Here is a 21971-nt window from a genome sequence, read left to right as displayed (position 1 = left end):
AAGGTACATAAATAAGTCAATCCAAGTTTTGTTCAAGTTGCGCAAACAGATGTTTCAAATTATAAACAAAAAGAATTTTTTTCTCTAATTTTATTTCACAACTTTGACAGTGGAAATAACAAACTGTTTAATAAATAAAATAGCAAAAGTATTGCTGACATGCTGACCCTGACTTGAGAATATAATAAATTATTATATTTTATGGTCCTGAATTTACGTGAAGGTCATTTGCATTTCAACTGATATTCTGAACATACTCTTACATAAAATGTAAATCGTAAAAAATCGGTCCATATCGCCAACTGTCGCTAGTCGTACTTTTGTTCATTCAGCTAAAGTGGCAGACATATTTTGGAAAAGAATTTTGAGGAAAATATAATCCAGCATTTAATTCAGGTACTGCTATTTGTAGGGTAAAATTATTGTGAGAAATTACTTTTAATTTAGGGTGTGAATTTGTTCGTTTGCACATTTAGATGTTTTTATAATGATCTATTTTATTTCGGCATGTCAACAAGGAGTTGGTTGATTGATTATCTAACATCTCTCTGCAAAGTTAATTTTAATGCCTATTGAATTTATTGCATTATTTTAAAAAAATAGCACTTTACAAACTTTTACCAGCAAGATGAACTATTTTTTACCTTTTGCATTTAATTATACCTGCAAGTTCTCTTGTAGGTCAATCATCATACTTCCCACAGATGAATCCTGTTCCTGTAGAATGGAATATACCCCCGCCTCCGGGAACTGAAGATCTTCTACTAGAAGAAATTAATGATGATCCAGGCCATAGATCAGAGAAAGAAATGTCCATAGAAAGGGAAGATGAGGAAAACGAGCCAGCAGGTAGACCCATAGATCTAGTCAATCCATATTTAAAAAATCCTGAGTATGTTGAGTATGAGAAACGGTACTTAGATCGCAGATTTAGATCAAAGTCTAGAAGTCAATCTCGTGAGAGATTTCGAAGACGACATTCTAGATCTAGATCTAAGGGCCGATCTCGACGATCAAGGTCCCGCTCTCGTCATAGAAGGAGAAGATACAGTTCTTCTAAAAGTCGATCTCGCTCACCATCTTACTATCGAAGGCATAGACACAAGCGAAGACGATCTCCAAAACATTCCAGATCTAAATCTAGGTCAAAAAGTCACTCAAGATCATATAAATCAAGTAAATTAAAGCACAGACGATCTCCTCAAAGATCATCTGAAGAAAGAGATACTAATATGCAAGATATAAATTCTCAATTTAATCCATCAGTAGAAGATACTACAAAAGATAATGTTTTCAAAAATGATGGTTCATTTTTAGAAATGTTTAAGAAAATGCAAGAACAACAAAAGAAAGTTGAAGAACCTCCACCAGTTGTAGCTCCAAAACCAATTCCAATATTTGGTAAGAGAAGAGGTGGTAAAGTATTAAAAACTGGCATGGTGCAAAAACCAAAGCCTCCAACTTCTGAGGAGAGCTCATCACATGATGCTTGGTCTATGTATATGAGTGAGGTGAGAAAGTACAAAGCTGCATGCTGTGATGATGATTCCAAGTCTAGACCTCTTGTAAAATGAAAATATTATACTAACAATCTTTTGTTTTATTTATATATCTAGTTTTAATTTAAGTAGGTATTTGAGTTAATTTTCAAAAAGAACTGCTTTCATAATTTTTAGGGGTTTGTTTAACTGTAAATTTTTGTATGTGTTTGTAAAGTGCTATAATTAAAGTTACATTAATGATCTGTTATTTATTCATATATATTCCACCTATTTGTGATTAAAATTAATTGAATAGATAAAATGCAAAAAATTTAAATTTTCACAACAATTTTTAACTTTTGTTTACACTACAAGTTATACGGACAATTGTTCATATTTCTCAACTGTTTCAATATGTTTAGAATTATATATGAATGGGTGGTGAACGTTTTTAAAGGGAAAGCAATATTTGTAAAAAATTCTGATATAAATTTAGGTCTTTGATCTTAAATGGAATTTAATTATTGATGTTGATAAATAATTTTAATAATAAAATTGATTCTAATAAATCAGCTTAAGATTCTTATTTTATATGTAAGATTCTTATTTCAGGAATGAATTTTGTTTTCCAGAATGTGGTGTCATAGTTTTGTTTTTAAAAGGTGTACTGCATTTTAATATATCATGTTTCTCTGTTCGTCTCATTCATACAGGCTCTTCATCCACATTTGTATAATAATATCGAAGGCAGACCATCTCTGTAGATAGGAAAATATAGGTATTTTGTTATCATTAAGAAATGGGTAAAAATATGAGTATATTCTTGAAATATTTTGTTATTCTGGATTATTGTAACTTGAACAGTTTTAAACCTTGGAATGGAACAGGTTCATATTATCAAAATAAGTTTGGGGGAGAGAAGTAAACAAAGATGAGTTTTAGATTAACCTTATGTATTGATTGTATCAGTTCATTCACCATGGATGTTATTTGCTGCTTCTTGAATATAGTTCCTACACATGTTTCAATTGTCGCTAATTGTTAGACTCTCATTGATTATGTTTTAGCTTTCAATGTAGTTTTTGGAAGTGTAGACTCCCTCTATAACGAGAACTGAAATGGCAGACTAATTACCTCTAATTATAATCTGATTCCGTTATATCAGACAACAATAATACTATGCATACATATGAATATCTACTTTTCTAAAATATTAACTTTCTATAGTGAAGCCATTCGGAGCAATATAAGATGCTAAATTATTTTTGAATGGCGTTTTTGAAAAAAAAGTTGGTTTAATTTTATTGTCAATGAAAAATATATTAAAACAAAAAAGAGTTGTTTACTTTTATTGTCAATGATATATGTTAAAACAAAAAATCTGTACCTACATTTTTTCCAACTACATAATGTATAAAGCGTATTTTCAAGGATAACATAAACTATTGCTTCTGCAATTGGAAGAAGTCTGTCATTTTTGACTGCTTTAAATTGTTCAGTATCATTCTATCTATCACATTTTCTAAAGGTGGGAAATAGTTGTATGCTTCTTCATTTGCGTTTTGTCTTTCGATAAAGTTTCTTACAATGTTTAAAGCACTTTCCACATCTTGTCTATTAGGACGTTCTTTCGTAGATTCACCGCGATTGTCTTCTCCATCTTCATCACTTTCGTTACTGACGATAGCGCGCTCCGCCGGCGAATTTATTACTTCCGCGATAATTTCACTATCCGTCGGAAGATCAAAAACAATGACGTCCCACTTCAAAAGTTCTCCACTTTCATCCACGATTTTTTATTAAATTTATATGTGACAGGAAGTTGATTCAAACCTCTGAAACATCGTGGGTTTTGTGATTTCCCAATGACGACTAACTTCCTTTTTTCGGAACCGGATATGTTGGCACAGGCGAGTACAGTTACCCTTTCTTTTGATAACTGGCCACCTATACAACATTCATTTTTTAATTTGAGTGTCTTATCTGGAGTAAATTTAAATAAGAGTCCCAGCTCGTCGGCATTGAAAACATTATTATCACTGTAATTTTGTCTTATTGTAGGCCATGCCTTCAACCAGTTGTCGGTGACTTCTTTGGAAACACTCTTCGCTTCAACGCAAATTTATGCACACGTTATTTCGGGCCTGGCCTTAAAACGGCTCATCACCACCTAGCGCCTGCGTAAACTATGTTGTTTTTCTTGAAGGAGTGGTCCACTTATTGGAACATTCGCATCCCTGTTTACGGTAAACCATGTGACCATTGCAGTATCGAGTTCTTTATTAGTTGCGGCACGTAGTTTTTTCGATTTACCGTAAAAAGACGAACCTGCTTCGAAAATCTTGTGTTTATTTTTGAGCATGGTAAATAGAGTGGAACTTGAACGACAAACGTCTGCTTTCTTACCGTTCTCGACATCTTTAAGGATGTTAATTTTTTCTTCTAAAGTAAATGCTTTTCTTTTAGGAGTCACAGTGTGTAATCTATGTGACTATGTAATGTACAACACAACTTTCAAGACGCAAAAGCACAATCAGGAAACAAACGATAAACATCTACAACAAAAACAACTGTGAAATGAAATTCTGGTGAAATTTGTTTCATTTGTCATGTTTTTAAGCTTCTTTACGTAGTTTATTAGGTGCGAATGGTCAAACCCTTACACATAAATTGTAAATTTCCGACAACATAATATCGGTCGGTATATTAAACAGAAGTTTATTGCGGGCGGCAGTTAAAAAGGGCATTTATTTATGGCCACGGCCGGGCCAAAAACGTAAAAAACACGTTTTTCAATCTTATTTTCTCTCGTTATAGTCAAATTTGCCTCGCTATAGAGGGTTAACGTTCAATAGAAATTTCACGGAACATCTAATGTACCTCGTTATAGAGGGAGTATACTGTAAGCAGGTAGTCAATTTGGTTATTTGTTAGAGCATCAGGTGAGGATACCACAATTATTATCCTAAAAATAAGAGAATTCTGTGAAACCTTTTTAAGATGTTCTTCAATGTAATGTAAGAGTATTACACATGACTCCCTTGTCGAAAAATTCTTTCCACTTTGGTGGAAAAACAGTGGCAGTTTTTTATCTAAAAGTTATAAACTGTAAAATTAAAAGATGAAAATTTTAATTTAAAATAAATTAGTCCAACCTTCGCTACACATAACTTTGAATTATGGGACATCTTTTCTTTCTTATTATTTTTACTCAAGCTTGCTAACTCTCTATTTTTGATGTGTGGTGTATGCTCTTCCATGATGCTTTAGACTTGTTAGGAACAATTATCATATTTGTGTCAAATAGCAAGAAATACGTTCTTAAAGATGCGACAGTTACTCACTACCCGTAATCTTGATTTGTCCCTACGATACCGCATGATAAAGTGTTATGTATATAGTGTACTATTACACTATATACAGAGAAGTGTCAAATATCACACATTATTTTTTGGTTGAAAGAAATTTAACTTAAATTGTGTATTCAATATCTGTCTACAAATAAACAAAGGAAGTAAAGGACAAATTTTTAGCAAATGGCAAACAACATGGTTGCCAAGTCTTACCTGATAGTTTGTTATAACTATTTTCTTTACAATGAGAAAACAATTTATGATTACTCATTGTTTGTTTTAAATACTTTTAATTAACAAAGTATGTTAAAAATGATGTAATCATAGATACCAATTGGATCTTTTATCTCTAATATCACTAAAATTCTCACCTGACCCACCAAATTCCGCAATGAAAGTTTTGGATGTTTCAACCAGTTTGGTCATTGTCTTGATAAATTGCAAGAACTTCTTAATCAAATTTAAAATGATTTTATATGATCTTTAGATGCCAGGTTTTACCGCTCTATGTAATTTTTGCTTGCCTTTCCTCTTCTGTCATTTAAAAAAGCTCTGTGTAATTCTTGTTTTATCAAACAATGTTCGTACCATTTAAAAACTACACTTAAATGGGTTTTGCAACCTTCAACCTCCAACAAAAAACCTTCACATGAGATAACTTCTTAACAGCTGCATTACTAAATACAACTGCTAATGGTTTAAGACTTTTTATTCCTTTTCTTTTATACCCAAAAATTTTAAAACATTTCCCAGTCGATTAATATCATATAAAGCCCAAAGTTTTCACTGAGAGATAATGTAGTTTACTGAAATGGTGTTTTGTCTTTTTTAAGTCTACTGAAAGGAATGTGTTACAGGCATAACATCTCAAATTTTGCACTTAGTATAATTCTATATTCAGCCGGTGATACTGATGTTAATATAGATAAAAAATATGTTTCTCTGTGGGCAAAATGTTTTATTTTTGAAAAATTTGTTGGCATACCTTTGTTGAGTATTAGAAAATGGGAATTATTTTCTTTTTTTCATCCAACAACGTTTTCAGTTCAGATATAATAGTTATTATTTCTGTAATAACAGATAAACAATCTGTATCAGATTATTTTTTGTATAAAAAATAATGAAATAAAGGGTATCCCTCATTAAGATGGGCAAAATGCCCCCACTCCCAGAATTAAATTTTTTTACGTGTGATGCGATTAAAAAAATAAGGCTCAGCGCAATTTTAGCCCCCCACCCCTACCACCAAAAAGGGTAAATTTTTTGTTTTTATTTTTTTTAGGTGTGATGCAATCAGTTTAAAAAAATTCACAGGCACAGTATGTTGAGTGTACATAACCTAAAAAAAAATGCTTTTTTTTTCGAAAAAACCGTATTTTTTGTAATTTGTTTTTGGAAATGGCTGCAGGACCATTTTTTTTATTTTATGTATTTAAAATGCCATCTTCAAAAATCAGAAAAACTGTTTAGGGGTTTTGCGGGATTTTCTCCATTTTATATACTTCAAAATATATCAAATCGAGGTTTTTTTATAGGTGGAAGGGTTAAACATATTTTGTGACATTAACCTGAATTATTAAATTTCTTATATTTTTACTTTTTGTGATTAAAAAAATAACACTCGGCACAATTTGTCTATATTTATAGACCCCTAGGTTGAGTGTATGTAACCTAACAATGCATAGCGTAGGAGTGAGCGGGGCAAGTTGAGACAAATTTCGTATTTTAATTTAACTTTTTTTTTCCTATTAAAAACGTTACGATATATTTTCATATGTTGCAAATTTTTCTAAGATATTAACTTTTTGATATTGTCATTATATGATATTTCAATATATCATATTAGCTGGGGGCAGCTAATATGAACTTGGATATTAAGGCAGAAATTAATCATTAAATGGAATATTAAAGTGATATTCCAAGTAAGTATTTATTTAACAAAAAGAAGTACAAAAGTGAAAAGTAAAATATATTATTGATATTATTCACACAAATTATGATGTTTTTGTTCAAAACTTTGTCTGAATAGCTAATTTCAAAGTCAGAGGTACAATGAATACAATGGTACACTTTACTGTCTGTCACATTCAATGTGGGCCCAGTTTTTACATGACATACATTGTATCCAGTCTTGACCAGGTTTGGATTTCGAGTAAGGCTCCAAACATATGAGACACAAGGTATCATCCTCTTCCTCAGATACAGATTCAACCTTGATCATTTTCTTTGAAATTTTGTTTCATCTTCTCCTTTAAGCCAGTCTTGATCATTTTATTTTTTTACTTTTTCCGCAGATTTCAAGGATTTCTTCCCCTTTTTTATTATTTTTCCTCTCTAGTTTTTGGATAGGGACGATTGTTGAAGAGTCAGCGTGGACAGGTGTATAGAAACAGTCTTACTCGCAGAAGACGTAGATTGGTGCTCCTGTGACTGTATAATCTCAACTTGACTAGTCCCAGCCTGGGTAGTTTCGACAGCGCTGTTTTGAAAAGTCATCTCTATCCTTTATCTGTAACTGACCTTGACAAGATATCAGCATCAGTAAACACATCTTTGTTGTAGGGCGCGATTGCTGTGGCTTGAAATCCAGAAATAATATTCGTAGGATTTATTGCTTTGGGCAGTGCCAAATTCACGATGCCAGGAATATCGTAAATTATCACTGTTTTATCTGAATTGTGCGTCATTAAATCGTCAATTAAGCACTTCAATAGAAACATGTGATTCATGGTTGTCCAAAACTAACAAACAAGGATGGTATTTCTGCTACAATTTTATTTGGCCTCTACTGTTCACACACCGGTTTCATCGACACTCCACATACCCTTGTTTTCAAATTTGTAATTTTCCTAAACATATTTCAAATTATCAAAAAATAGAATAACATTGGTTTTATTAAAGCTGTTTGGACGATTAAGGCTCATAGCTACAGGCTCCCTGATTGATAGTCGATTGTGTCTTTTCATAAATAATGTGAACCAGTCTTTTGTAGCCATTTTATGGCTAACCCATGTATCAGGTACAGCAATGACATTCTTATTAGCTATAACAAGTTCATAAGCTAATATTTTAATGTTTTAAGAACTATTTATGAGTCCATAATAAATGTTCGTTGAATGGATTATATACTCTTCAATTTCAGACTTCAGAAAAATCTATCTTGGTTTAGCATATCCCATTGTAATCTTTTGTCCGTCGGATTTGTCGTTATTTCTTACAAATGTAAACAGTCATTTTGTCGATCCCGAAGGCCATAGCTGCTTCCTGCAGAGACATCGTTTGGACTTTGACGGCTTCATAGGCTTTCTCGAAGTTCTCAATTGGGATTCTTCCTAGTATAGTTCCGCACCAGATATTAGACCGTATCAATGTGCCCCGGTCCGTTGTATCAACTTGCCTCATTGAATATTTGTCCTCCCCTATTTATACTTGTCCTTTTTTTTTTTCTAGGTGGCAGCAGCCCCGATTAGTTTTATTATTTTTCGTAAGGTACGAAATCTCCAAAAACCCGAAACTGTTTTTTATGAGTTTTGGGGGATTTTCTTCGTTTTATAGACTTCAAAATATATCAAATCCCCTAAAAAAACAATTTTTCGGATTTTTGAAGATGACGCTCTTTACGAAAAAATCTGAAAACAATCAGAGATATAGTTTTTGATCAAATACATAAAGTAAAAAAAAATTGGACCTGTAGCCACCTCCAAAAAAAAATTATACGCTTTTTTCGAAAAAAAAAAAAAATGCATTTTTAGGTTATGTACACGGGTCTATAAAAAATTAGACAAGTTTTGTAAAAGCCTCAACTATGTGTGCGAATTTTTGAAATTGTTATTGCATCCCACCTAAAAAATAAAATCAAAAAATTTACCTCTTCGGTAGGGGTTGGGGGGAGGGGGGGGGGGGGGGGGGCTAAAATTGCGCTGAGTCTTATTTTTTAATCACATAGAACGTAAAAGCAGGAAAAAAAATTGAATTCTGGGAGCAAGGACATTTTGCCTTTCACGAGGATACCCTTTGTTGGTGTACATTTGTAATATTTATATTATTTAATGTATTGACATATCTTTGTAGAATATTAATTAAAATCTAATACTCTGTTGTTTACTGCAGTATGTGTATCTGCAATTTTAATTATGTTTGTGTGTTTATGTGTACATTTAGTTTTCACGTAATTTAACTCGATCGTTAAAGTATCAGGATCAGTGATTGCTAGAAAAAAGGTAGGTACAAGTTTTAATATCTGAGTAATATTTTTGTTGTACTTATAAAGTATAATTAAATATACAGGGTGCAATATTAATGCCAGCAAGGAAGTCCAATTACTCATTATTTTATGAGATTCATAATTCATTCATAAGGGATAGGAAAAAAATTATTGAGTTTGGAGCATAGATAGGGCCATATTTATTATCAAAACATTTTCAAATATACAGGGCCACCCATATTAACAGAGTGGAACAAACATCTTTCTTTTTAATCGAACACACTATATATTTTTTACATTTTTGGACTGTTCTCGATGTTCTCGTTTTTGAAATATAAGGTTTTGCAATTTTATGCGAGGTAGTTAAGATTTTTTTAAATTTCCTAGCAACATCAACACCCTGCAGAATTGTAGATATTTGGCATCAAAAGGCTATTTATGTTCAAACGATATTTAATATAGTCTACTATTATCCAAAATTATTAACGTAGCGAAATATTTATTTTTCGTATACAGGATTGGTCGAAACTCGCAATAAGTTATCTTATATGGAAAACCCTGTATTTTAGAATTGTATTAGAATATTATTTTATGGTACCTTATTATTTCTTAAGCATTCCATATACCTAACTGCTTTAATTTGTGATTGATTCGTGATTCTTTGAGCCACACATTAATTGCAACAAAAATTAAGTAAAATTTTATTAAGTTGACCTTGAAAATATTCAATCAGAAATAATTTTTTGAAAAGAAACTAATAACTAGACTGATCCTTAATTTGTTAGATAATATTGGATGGGATATCAAAATAGCCAAGTAGTTAAGATTGTTGGTGTGTAAAATATTAATGAAAACACAATATTCTACCTAGTTGGCTATGACTGACATTAAACTTGCTTAAAATTTTGACATTAAACTATTTTTTATAGTTCCTGTCGCTTTGTTACTATTACTAACATGAATTTTTCTTAAAAGGAACTGATTGATTGGTTTTGGAGGAACTGGTATTTGTGCTAGGAAAGAAGTGTAACAAAAATACTTGCTTATTTTTATTTTTTAAGTTACAGCGGAATTTTACATAAAAAGTAGTATATGGGTACCCCGCTGGCCAATAGTGTAAATTTATTTGGTTGGCAACACAAGAGTTAAACAACCTCATATAACATTGCAAAACCAATGCCATTGTTTCATTAAAATGAGATAAATTTGATCTACCGTCAATATGGGTGCCCCGGTATATCTGAAAATATTTACAAAGTATGGTCTATGTACCTATGCTTTAACTTTTACTTCAATTTTTTTTGTATACCTTACGACAAATGAGTAACTGGACTTCCTTATACTGTTCCGCACCCTTGTATATTACCATAATATATATATATATATATATATATATATATATATATATATATATATATATATATATATATATATACCAAGAGCTGTTAGTTTATTGGTTATTAAACTCAGACTGATTCATGAATATGCGTAAAAAGCTCTGTAACCCCAAGCTATCAGTCTCAATAAGATTGAGAACACTAAAGTGTTATGTGTGGTCTCTATTACTATATGGCTGTGAGACCTGGACATTAAAACAGTATGACGTCAACAAATTAAATTCATTTTAAATGTGGATGTACCGCTGAATGCTAAGAATAAGCTGGACCAGCAGAACTACGAATGAAGAAGTACTAAGAGCAATAAACACACGCCCTCATCTGGTCAATACTATCAAAATTAGAAAGACGTCATATCTAGGACACATAATGCGCCATAGGGAATTTGAGCAGCTCCAGGTAATATTAGAAGGCAAGATTGAAGGTAAAAGGGGCATAGGACGAAAGAAAAAATCTAGGCTACGAAACATCAGAGATTGGACCCACACAAGAGGAAATGAATTAATTCATCAAGCCCAGAACAGAGAGAAATTTGCCATGTTGATCGCCAACCTCAACAGAGAAGGCTCTTAGGAGGAGGAAACTCAGACTGTGTTAGTATGTTTATATAAGATGGAGGAGTATAAGCCACCTAAGGAAATAATTTTTTTAAACCGTACCATTAGCCATTAAACAAATTTAAATATTGATCTAGTAAGGTTTTTTGACATCCCATTATCCCACCATGCTGGTAATGGGAGTTACTCGTAATTGTAATATTATAGGGTTTTTAAATTATTTCCTTTTGAAATGTTTCACACTGCTTATTATTCTTTATTCGACATTATTTTATATTATTTATTATCTCAACACCAACAACGATGTTTTCATTTCTAAAAATGATACGAGACGTTCACCGGTCTTCGGAGGGCACGTTAAGCCGTCGATCCCCCTGAGCTAGTGTGCGCATCGGCACTTACTACTTGAAACAAGATTAAGATGCAATTGGCGCCGGAAGGATCTCGCCGGCAAAAATGCCATACGATATTATTATTTTTTATTAGAAAAGTTACAAATATGGGTTACCGTTTCATTTATTTAACATATTTCGCGTATTTTCGACTTATAATATTTGTTCTTGGACTTATATCTCAACTAGCCGCTTTCTTATCAATATTCGGAGAATTCTTTGATTTAATTAGAATGGATTTTTTTAATATATTTTTTTTGATCATGAAAGGACCTTGGACAATGTGAAACAAATATGGGCTACTGTAATAAATAGATAGAAATTACTTATATATCATCATCATTTTGGCTTTACAACCCTGTGTGGGTCCCAGCCTCCTCAATTTCTTTCCAGTCGTCGCTATCCATCGCCTTCCGCCGTCAAGCACGTATTCCCATATTTCTCACGTCTTCATCTATGTTATTAAAGAACCTTGTTCTCGGTCTTCCTCTTCTTCTCTGACCAATGGGTCTATCAAGGAGCATTTTTCTAGCTGGGAAATTTTGTTCCATCCGCATTACATGCCCTACCCATCTCAGACGTCCTATCTTAAGTTCGAATTACTTGTATAAGCTCTTATTAAATAACAAAATTGGAAAAACCTCTGAAGTCATTAAAGAATATAATATAAAAGAATACATAGTAGTCACTACGACAGAAGTCGCAAACATCACTATCTCTATTCTCCCCTGCACAGTCAACATGTCACCATTAGCAACACATCAAACATTGAACCCAGAGTTCACCATTGCGGTCATCAGAAAATTTGCTTTCACAGAAGCTGCATTCCGCATCTAAATTGTGTGGTTCTTTCTGGCCAGGCATATTATCTTCATCTAAATATATATCCTCTAAATTTAGCTGTGATTCAACGTTTTCACTTTCAGTGTCCCCTGCTAGCTCAACTTTATTTTCCTTCGAGATTTTTGCGGTAATTGATTGAGAGAAAACCTTCTTTTTTATTGATTTATCATCTTTTTACCTTTTTTTGCAATGCTTTGCAATAATTCGTCTTTATAACAGGATAAGGTACTTAAAGCTGCTTGCGATGCTTTTTTTTCCTCTGTTAGTGGTTTTCTTTTTGGAAATCGGGATTGGCGAAATGTCATAAGGCGCCAGAAATTTTCTTTGTATTCCAGTAGATGGTTCTTGTTGAATTGAACATCTAGAATTGGTTGTCCTATATTTAATTGAAATTTGGTTGATCTTTTGCTTGGAATTACAAGTAGCTAAATTATTCCCGATTTCCTTTTTCTATTTCTGCAGCAAGAAAATCCGCTTCCGAAAAGATGTTTTTGTCAAGAGGGAAAATTCCAGGAACGCGAGATTCATTCACTGCAATTTCCTCAGTCTGTGATTTTAAATAGGCAAAATTTTTAGAACCTTTTGAATATTTTAAATCTTACTGAAGTTTCAAAATATTTATAACAATATATAAAAATATAAACCTTCTTAATTTAGATGGTTAAAAATCACTTTTAATATAAATATTCACTAGTTAGAGATGAAAACAATCACCAAAGAACGGTAAAACATTAACTCATTCTACACAAGACTGTGCTTGTCAGAAGAGAGAAGAAGGAATCTGTAATTAGTGGTAAGTTTTATAATATACTAACATTCAAAAAAATATCGTGTTACTTAATAGATGGTGACAGTTGTATCGAAAATATTGCCATAGCCCATTTTACAAGCTTAGCTCATATTTGTACCTTCTCTATTATTTCTTTCATTAATCTTATGACAATATTGTGAGACTAAACCACAATGATTGTTATTAAAATTACACGTTTTTTGTTGTAAAGTACAGAAATCGTTTTCAAATAACCTGTTTAATAGTCTTGTAAATATGATGCTATACTGAAGCCGTGGGTTGTTAATATTTTCAAGAACTGATACTTTTATTCTTTTGGTTGTCATAGGTAGTACTTCGAAGCAACACATCTCAAATCTTGTAGGACCTCCTCGTGGTTTATGTTTGACATAATTTCATTTTGTAATATTTCTTGTGTTCCTATCATTGTCCATTCGGTGCAAGTGACTTAGCCAACGATTTTTGCGAGATTTAATGAACTTTACATGTCGAAGTATATTATTGCATACTCATCTAATCTATGACCTACTATAATTGCATTGTTGTAGTACATGGAAAGAATCTTTGATTTCTACATCAGGCTTATTAGTATGGGCTTATGTAGTTGTAATTGGTACATACACGATAAATTTTATCAAGGTTTTTCCATTTATCATAAATCTAGTATCGCTATTCTGTCTTGAGCTGCCACTGTAATAATAAGTTGTATGAGTAACTGCTCTTTCGTACCTCTTATTTTTCTTGATATTTAATTTCTTGCAAGGCAATTATATCCATACTGTAATCATCTAATTTTTCTGCATTTCCCTATAACTTTCCTACCCTCAACAAATTTTGATCAATTACTTATCTAATTATTAGAAATGTGTACCTACTTACACAAAAAATAATTGTTGTAAATTCAGTATTACTGGGTCCTCTCTTTTTCTATATCACATATACTACACTCATAATCATATATACACAACCAAACTTATATGGAATCATCTGATATTTCTTATTATTTTAAGCGAATTAAAAAAAACAACTACAGAGTCAAAGAATATTTATTTTAAAACAATTTAATCAATCACCAATATATAAAGATTAAAGCAGCGCATTAAATTCTTAAATAAGAAAATTGAAATTAAAAGTCAATAGAATACAAAATTTCAATATACAAGGAATGATGTTTAAATTGTTTCTATTTATTTATGTTTTTTTTTAGTAGTCTGTATTACTAACCCTAAGACTTATGTAACCTCCGATTCGCATGGACATGCTCCTAAACAAATTGTCAACATTTTATTGTGGTGGGTTGTTTCCTTTCTTCTAGAGCAACTGTAGCTGTACGGTGTTTTGTGTATTATTCCGGCGAGGTCTAATTATTTTTTTAAGCATATTTTACAAATGTGATGTAGGGTTAAGGTCGGGTGAGCAAGCAGGTCACTATAGAATAGCGATATCTTTTGCTTCAAGGAAGTCTGTAGTGACTCTTTTGGTATGTGGAGGTAAATTATCATGCATCAAAATTAAATTTTTTCCTACTGCACTTTTTCAAAGTCTAACTAGAGGTTCTAGAATCAAATCAACATACCTTAGAGCTATTAAAGTTGGTTGAATTGAAATGATAGAAGTTTTTTCACCGACCATATTACTTCCCCAGAACATAACATTTCCTCTTTTAGGTCTGTGGACAGATCTGGCTATTTCCGTTCTCACTTGTCTTTCTCGCCCTCTAAGTACACGTATTCATCGGTCATATGATTTTACACAAATCCTGGGTTCGTCTGAAAATAGTACATTTTGCCAATTTCCAATGTTCCAGTTTTGGTATTAAAGACACTAATTTAGGCGGTGAATCTTGTGCTGCCTGTTTAACTCGGGAATCCGTAACTGTCTAGTGCTGTATAGTGCTTAACCCGTACCTTCCAAAAACTGCTTTTGGAGTTGCGGATGCGAAATTGTTGGATCTCTTCCAACTACTTGGACAATAAAACGATCCTGGCAAGCCGTTGTTACTTTTTGGCGACTTTATCTTGGTCTATTCTTAAGACCCCCTTTGCACATCCATTAAACCCAGATAAGCAATATTTTCCTTTTTGAAAGCGTAAGTTAGTTTATTTATTTTCGTTCAATTTACAACTAAAATAATCTATACCGTACCGATCAGTGTTATCTGATTGTTTTATTGGTTTGTGTATTTTTAACAAACCTTTATTTTTCGCAACAATAACAAGTTTTTTCAAAAGAAAAAAATATTAATTTGAAATACATGGTGATTCCATATAAATTTGGTTGTGCGTATTATAATAACATTATAACAACTATTTTGTAAAAACTGATAATACAAACTTCTACAAAATTGTGTTAGTAAATATTTTATTTCGTTTTCTTTTTATTATTTTACGTCTCATACCGTACGCATCAAATAAATAAACTTTTTTGGAATATACGGATCTATTAACAGGTAAAACCGAAACATGTTAATGTATTGGTAAGTTTGCTTACTTCTTTTAATCAATTTTAGGTTTTCGATATGGAAGTTGAAACAAGATAAGAAGAATTTTACGCATGTATGTACATAGCTTGAACCAGGTTAATATTATCTAAAGTAAATTCTTCTGTGGAGGATAAGAAGACTGCCGTAAAAATCAATTAAGTATCTTTTAAACTTTTTTATAACATTTTTCAACAAATTGTAGCTTGACTACTTTATAAAGATAAATTTAAAATGTTAAATGCTTGATTCTATATTGATCAAGCATTTAATTTTAATTGTTAGTGGAACAATTAATGGGTAAAAAAATAAACACTTTGCAGAGAGTAAAAATAATCAATACAATTGGTGGTACTGGATGCCGAAAAAAGTAAGAGGCATAAGCTTCTTGTGGGAAAATGAGGCAACAGCTTGACCCCTTATTGCGATTAATTAACATTTTCTCATTTATTTCAAACCACATTAATCAAGAATCATTTAAATGATATTAGATAAATGGACCGAAACAAAAAAATTTATATTAGTTAAGATACCAATCGGAGGTGCCATATTGCATGATATTTTTGGGATTAAGAGAAATTCAACTTTTTAAGTAATTTATCGAGCTACACGATACTGATAAATATCACTCTCTCCTATTAAATGTTCTGTGATCTACGATCTTTCCGATCATTATGAATTGAAGTAAGTGTTAATAGTCAACACAACATTGTAGATTAGAGTCGTTCGACATCGTACGCCTTCCACATTGTGGCCTAAAATATTATCTGTTTGTGACTTTCGGATAGGCTTTAGCGTCTGATGTCGAAGCTTTCCTTCAAGAGGTACTTTACCTCCTAACAACTTTTCAGTACTCTTCGAAAGTAGATGAAAGACTGCGTTGTTTTTTTTCTTTCATTGCTTTATTTCTTCCCGCATGTAGGGAGAAGATAAAAAAAACCTGGCGTCAAAGGATACCTGGAGTCCGAATATGTAATAGGCAAAAAATAATAAAATTTTATTAAATCTGGGAGCTCTCTCCAATTATCATATCTTCAAAGTCTGACGATCTTTGAAAGCTATATGAATTTTAAATTATAAATTAAAAATAAAAAAAAAGTATTTCGCTGTAATGTATTTATACGTTCTGATTTTTCACGTATATATATATCTAAATTTTGATCAAAACGGTACCTACTTTTTGAACTTTTGTATCAACTTTTTTTGTCTGCCACCAATTTTCGTTAAATTTTCTCTTTACCGCACTCTTATTTCTTTATAAATTTTTAATATACTTTGAAATAAAAATGATCATTTCTTCGTAATTTTAATCTAATTATTTGCCTTATACGATTTTTATATCAAATGTTTTTTGGTCCTATTAAATTTCAAGGGAACGATATGTACAATATTACGATATGAACCCAGTGGCGGCTGGTGTGGTAAAATTTTGGGTAGGCCAAGCCAGCAAATTACATACCTATGGTCACGGGGTCATGACCCCCCCCCCTAATTTTTTAATGATTTCTCTGTTCATTTTAACTTCTGTGTTATATCTAATTTTTGCGATTTTTGATTTTTCATCTAGCAAATCGCGAACAGAAAACGCCCTCTTCTGTACATCCTTAACGGACAGCAAATTACTTAAATGGTCCTTGCAACTGGAATGTTTTTTTAAGGAGGCAGACATATTTTTTAAATCAAAGTATCCTTCACAATTCTATACATATTTCTTATTAGAAAATAACAAACACGGCCAACAATATAGTCTGTTTTTCGTAATACTTCCAGACAACCATTTGTAGATATCATACCAAGAGCAATTAAAAGTACGCACCTTTTTCCCATCTTTTTGGTCAATTCGCAATGTTGGAGTAGGCCTTCCATTCATAATAATTTTTTTTTTCTATCAATTTCAGTTCTTCTAGATAATGGCGATTCCAATAGTGAAACAACAATGTCCAAACACTCGCTATAAACATTACTATTACTGCAACCTGGTAAAGCGTCATAAAAACTCATTTTTATGTATCAGTTATAAAACAATCTCACATATATAAGTTGCATACAATCAGGCGATATAGAAATCACGCAATGTGATTTTTTTTCTTCGAATTTTACGAATTTTTTTAAATTTATTTGGGCAACCGTGCACTTGTTTGCAATTGTGTTGTTTGTTTAAAAATATGTTACAATTATAGATTATGTTACATATTTTTTTATCATAATTTAAAAGAAAATGTGTATTACAATTCGATAATTACGTTACAAGTGACAACGATGGTCATCGTAGGCCCGATCGTCTGGTGCCTAAACAGCAAGCATAAACACGACAATATAAATCGTTGTCCGGCAAGCTGCTTAACTTCAAACGCGGGGGGATTGTACGGGGATCTTATGTGAGCTGGGTCGGCCATTTCCGATCGGACCTATTAATGATATTTAAAATGCCTGAATACGATTCGATGCTTTCTGTGGTAATATAATAACTTAGTTGTTTTAACGGACGCTAATATATTGAGTGATTTAGTACATTTAAAAGTTATTTACATGCATTAACATAATTTTTAAATATATGTTTTTCAATTTTAAAGCTCTTAAAATTATTGGGTAGGCCCGGCCTATCCTGCCTACCCCCAAAAGCCGCCACTGTATGAACCATATTATATTCTACTTTAATAAAAGTTCCAGATAAAATAGCTCCATAATTGGAAGGTAGTAAATTTTAATAATAGTGAGACTGTACATAAGCCGATTGCCGGCAGCGGCAGTTGAACTTGAATGAATGAAGAATAATAATTTTATACGACGAGAATTATTTGTGTACGTGAGCTTCGTCACGTCGACGTCACGAGACCACGCATGCACCCTTCTCTAGGTCATCTTAAAGCCAATCATTTAGCCCGATTCCATGTTTGTTTGTGTATTGATGTATGGAGGTTGGGTTTGTTGTTGTTTTCGTTTTGCTTAGGGAACTTGGTACAGCGTTTATCAAAGCGCGGGTTCTTCTATTTTGAAGTAAAAATCAGAAACCAGTATATTGTTAGTTGTGATAATAATAAATATATGTGATAATAAGGTGTCGAGACTGTGGTGTTCATTAAATGTTCAGGTACATATTATTCATATTCAATTTGCTCTCTAGTTTTCTATCTTCCAAAAAATAAGGAAAACCGAATAAACAATATGGTCGTGTATTGTTGTTAGGTCATATATTGTCCAAAATATTTATTGTATAGATGCATGGCGAAACTAATTTTTTATTAACAACTGCCTTCTAATTCCACTGCTTGACATAAGCCTCTCTCACTGACCATTTTCATGACAAATGTTATAAATTATATTGAAGGTAATTTACCTAATTTAATAACATATTCTGATTTTATAAAAGAATTATCTTTATATTATGTTGTATATATTGCAATATGGTACATATTGAATACATCACTTTGTATCCTACTGTATTGGTACAGATTGGAATTTCTGTCCGTTTATTTAATTTTTTACCCTTCTCATTTTTGGATATACAGTTGACTCGGGGTAATTTGACAAACATTTTAAAATGTGCTATTGGATTATAGAGTATCAATCTGCTGAATATTTTTATAAGATTTGTAATCCAAAAAATTATGTACTTATTAAAATGAGTATTGTATAAAATATGAATTGATATAGAGCTTGAATTAAACTACATAATAGACAGCATAGAGTTTATTAAAGAACAAAATTATAACTAAAATATTGATGTCTGTTATACACCAGAAAATGTATTTCTAAGATTCATATGTATCGTGAACTAAAGAAAAATGTCTATACCTACATAAATAAATTTAGGAAGCTTGCAAATATTTCTTTTTTTTTTTTATTTTTCTTTGATACATCACGAGAGTATAGTCTTATTTCTCACTCCCTGTAAAAGTAATAGTTCATTATAGGATGCATCATTCACGTCAGCTCATTGCATATCAGGCTCAAATACACACTGATCACATCTTTTGCTTGGAATAGTTACAAAGGCTTCATCTTCACTGTCTTGATTACTGGAGTAGAACTTGCTGAAACACACTTCATTTGTCCATGATACCAAATTTTTTTGACCAAGCTGTGTCTCAGTAGCAACTTGATCTATTACTTCTGAAGTGACAGTGATTTGAGGATCATTACTAGGAGTACTGAAAATTTCTGGCTATAATTTTTACATTGCAATGCACTCTGTTTGCTACAATTCACTCCAAGATTCACAAAGCATAAAATTTAAGTTTTTCATGTTTACTTTTGAGTGTATGGTAGTGTACAAAATCAATGTTTTTGAATACATGTGGATTCTTTGATTTTCCAATGACTACCATATTTAGCATGTGTACAATTGTACAAGGTAATATGGTTACATGTTATTTGTTTATCTTATGTCCAGTTAAGAAGTTACTTCCTTATGAAACAAGTGTTATGCTAGGTATTACATGCAAAAAAGCTATAACTCAAAAATATATAACAAATATTGAATTAGTTCATTGCATGTATTATTATAGGCTTATTGTTTCCAAATATGTCATCATACTCCACCATACTGTGATATGTATAAATATTCCAGATCATGACTGTGCAAGCAGAACATATGAAATATTCTCGAACCACTTAAGCCTACTGTTGTGGAGGCATAATCTATGTATTAATTTAATTTTACTTAACGATGATGTTGATGATGAATATATTCATATAAACTATAAAAGCTCTATAGATTGATTAGAAATTTTTGTTTGACCCATTTCATGTCCATAACCATAACTCTGTTGATGCCATACTCGAAATTAAATGTTTTTATTTCATTAGTGATACAAAATATTTAATTTCCAATTAAATTTAAGCTTTGCAATTTTAGTCTGTTTGCTTAATTTAACAATTTTGTTTTTCAGCCATGGCTCCAGCTATTAAAGAGGATGAAATTTTCAAAACTGCCCCTTTTGATCCCCGTTTTCCAAACACCAACCAAACTCGTTATTGCTACCAGAGCTACATTGACTTCCACCGTTGTCAAAAAGTGAGGGGAAGCGATTACAAGCCCTGTGAATATTTCTCCAAAGTGTTCCATTCCGTGTGCCCAAATGCCTGGATTGAGAGATGGGATGGTCAAAGAGAGGAAGGAAATTTCGCTGGAAATATTTAAATTATTCCTGTATTACACACTAGTTAATAAATAGTTTATTCGTAAGGACATTATGCTGTCATATAAATCTTTGTGTTAATAAATATAATACCCTGCGGGTTTTTGTTACTTTATGCAGTTGATAATGATATATATTGGAACAAATATGTAAATAAAAAGATGAGTTAGTAACTATTTTTATGTATTCAAAAGTAGTCCATTCATGGATTTCTGTTTGATTTTATTTTTGTATATATTTATACACAAACACTACGTTATACAAAAAGTGGGCCTGCCTGCAGATGACCTCAATAAAAACAATTATGTAAAATGTGGTCCTCAAAGCGTTGGTACATAAATTAAATAGGTCAAGATATATACATATCTATCACAGGAAATTAGAATATGCCCAGTTTATGAAATTTTTAGAGCTGTAAATATAGGGTGAGCAGCTTATTCTGAGCTGAAAAGTATATTAAGGATAACAATATTACAATTAGTTTAGAAAAACTTTTAACATGTACATACTACCATTATGTACATACAAACATCATCCATAAAGAAAAATGGAAATATCTGTGTTTGGAATAACATTAAGAGATAGAAAAAGTAATGAAGGAAACAAAGTCCAAAATATCATAGGAAAGACCTCAAAATTTAGGCGGGTCAGTCACTTGGCAAGGAAAAAATGTCAACTGGGCAAACGATTGTAGAGCAGCGATTAAGAGCCAAGGACTATCACCCAAAAAATTAGAACTGTTACTGTGAAATCTTTAATTTTGTATCTCATAATTTGTATTAGTGTTTGGTAAGTAAATGTAAAGTTAACTTGTCAAAAAATAATTATTCTTGGCAGCAACATTATACATATAAAGAAAATGGGTATTACACTTACACCATCGTAACATTGAGCAATCAATTTATTTTTGTAATCATATGTTAAAAAATCAAATCAAAATCTTTCTGTTATCTGACCAATTTTGTTAACAAAACGGATTGATAAAATAATACACTGTGATTTTTCGGTTACATCAGTAGTATCGTCCGCTAGTATAGAAAAAAATTGAGCTTCAATTGTACCTAATCAGCGAGACAATCTATTAAATCGTTTTGTATTGTTTTTGACAAACCCGTTAACACCCCTTCTGTTTTTTTAATATGATCCTAGATTTTCTGATTGTGTTTAGTTCCAAAATTAAAAATTTGTTTAAAATTACCCATATTTGAAGAATGATGGCTCTCATCCTGACCGCGAAATGCAAGTTCTTGTTTTGCTAAAATAATCGTCACATCAATTTGAATATGAAAATAAAATACTTATTGAATTAAGTAATATGTCCAGCTAAAGCAATG

The 21971-nt window shown here is 31.8% G+C and overlaps 2 protein-coding genes across 3 annotated transcripts; both read left to right on the top strand.

The window, feature by feature from the left end:
- The first annotated feature begins 247 nt into the window (after positions 1–247).
- COX6B (Cytochrome c oxidase subunit 6B) lies at positions 248–20810 on the top strand. 2 transcript variants are annotated; one of them, XM_072529196.1, is made up of 2 exons: positions 248–396; positions 20389–20810. In XM_072529196.1, exon 2 carries the CDS (start codon positions 20391–20393, stop codon positions 20637–20639), a length of 249 nt encoding a protein of 82 aa, XP_072385297.1. In that variant the 5' UTR covers positions 248–396; positions 20389–20390; the 3' UTR covers positions 20640–20810. The 2 variants fall into 2 exon arrangements, with proteins under 2 accessions (XP_072385297.1, XP_072385298.1); XM_072529197.1 differs by lacking the exon at positions 248–396 and adding an exon at positions 18439–18587.
- On the top strand, positions 614–1745 carry LOC140439348 (uncharacterized). The gene is given in 2 exon segments (XM_072529195.1): positions 614–682; positions 684–1745. Coding segments are annotated over 2 exon segments (945 nt in total). The 5' UTR covers positions 614–628; the 3' UTR covers positions 1575–1745.
- Positions 20811–21971: the final 1161 nt, after the last annotated feature.

This window comes from Diabrotica undecimpunctata, chromosome 4 (genome assembly GCF_040954645.1).
Source record: "Diabrotica undecimpunctata isolate CICGRU chromosome 4, icDiaUnde3, whole genome shotgun sequence".
Lineage (NCBI taxonomy): Eukaryota > Metazoa > Arthropoda > Insecta > Coleoptera > Chrysomelidae > Diabrotica > Diabrotica undecimpunctata.
The sequence above is the reverse complement of the archived record's forward strand: the minus strand, read 5'-3'. Positions and strand labels throughout refer to the sequence as shown.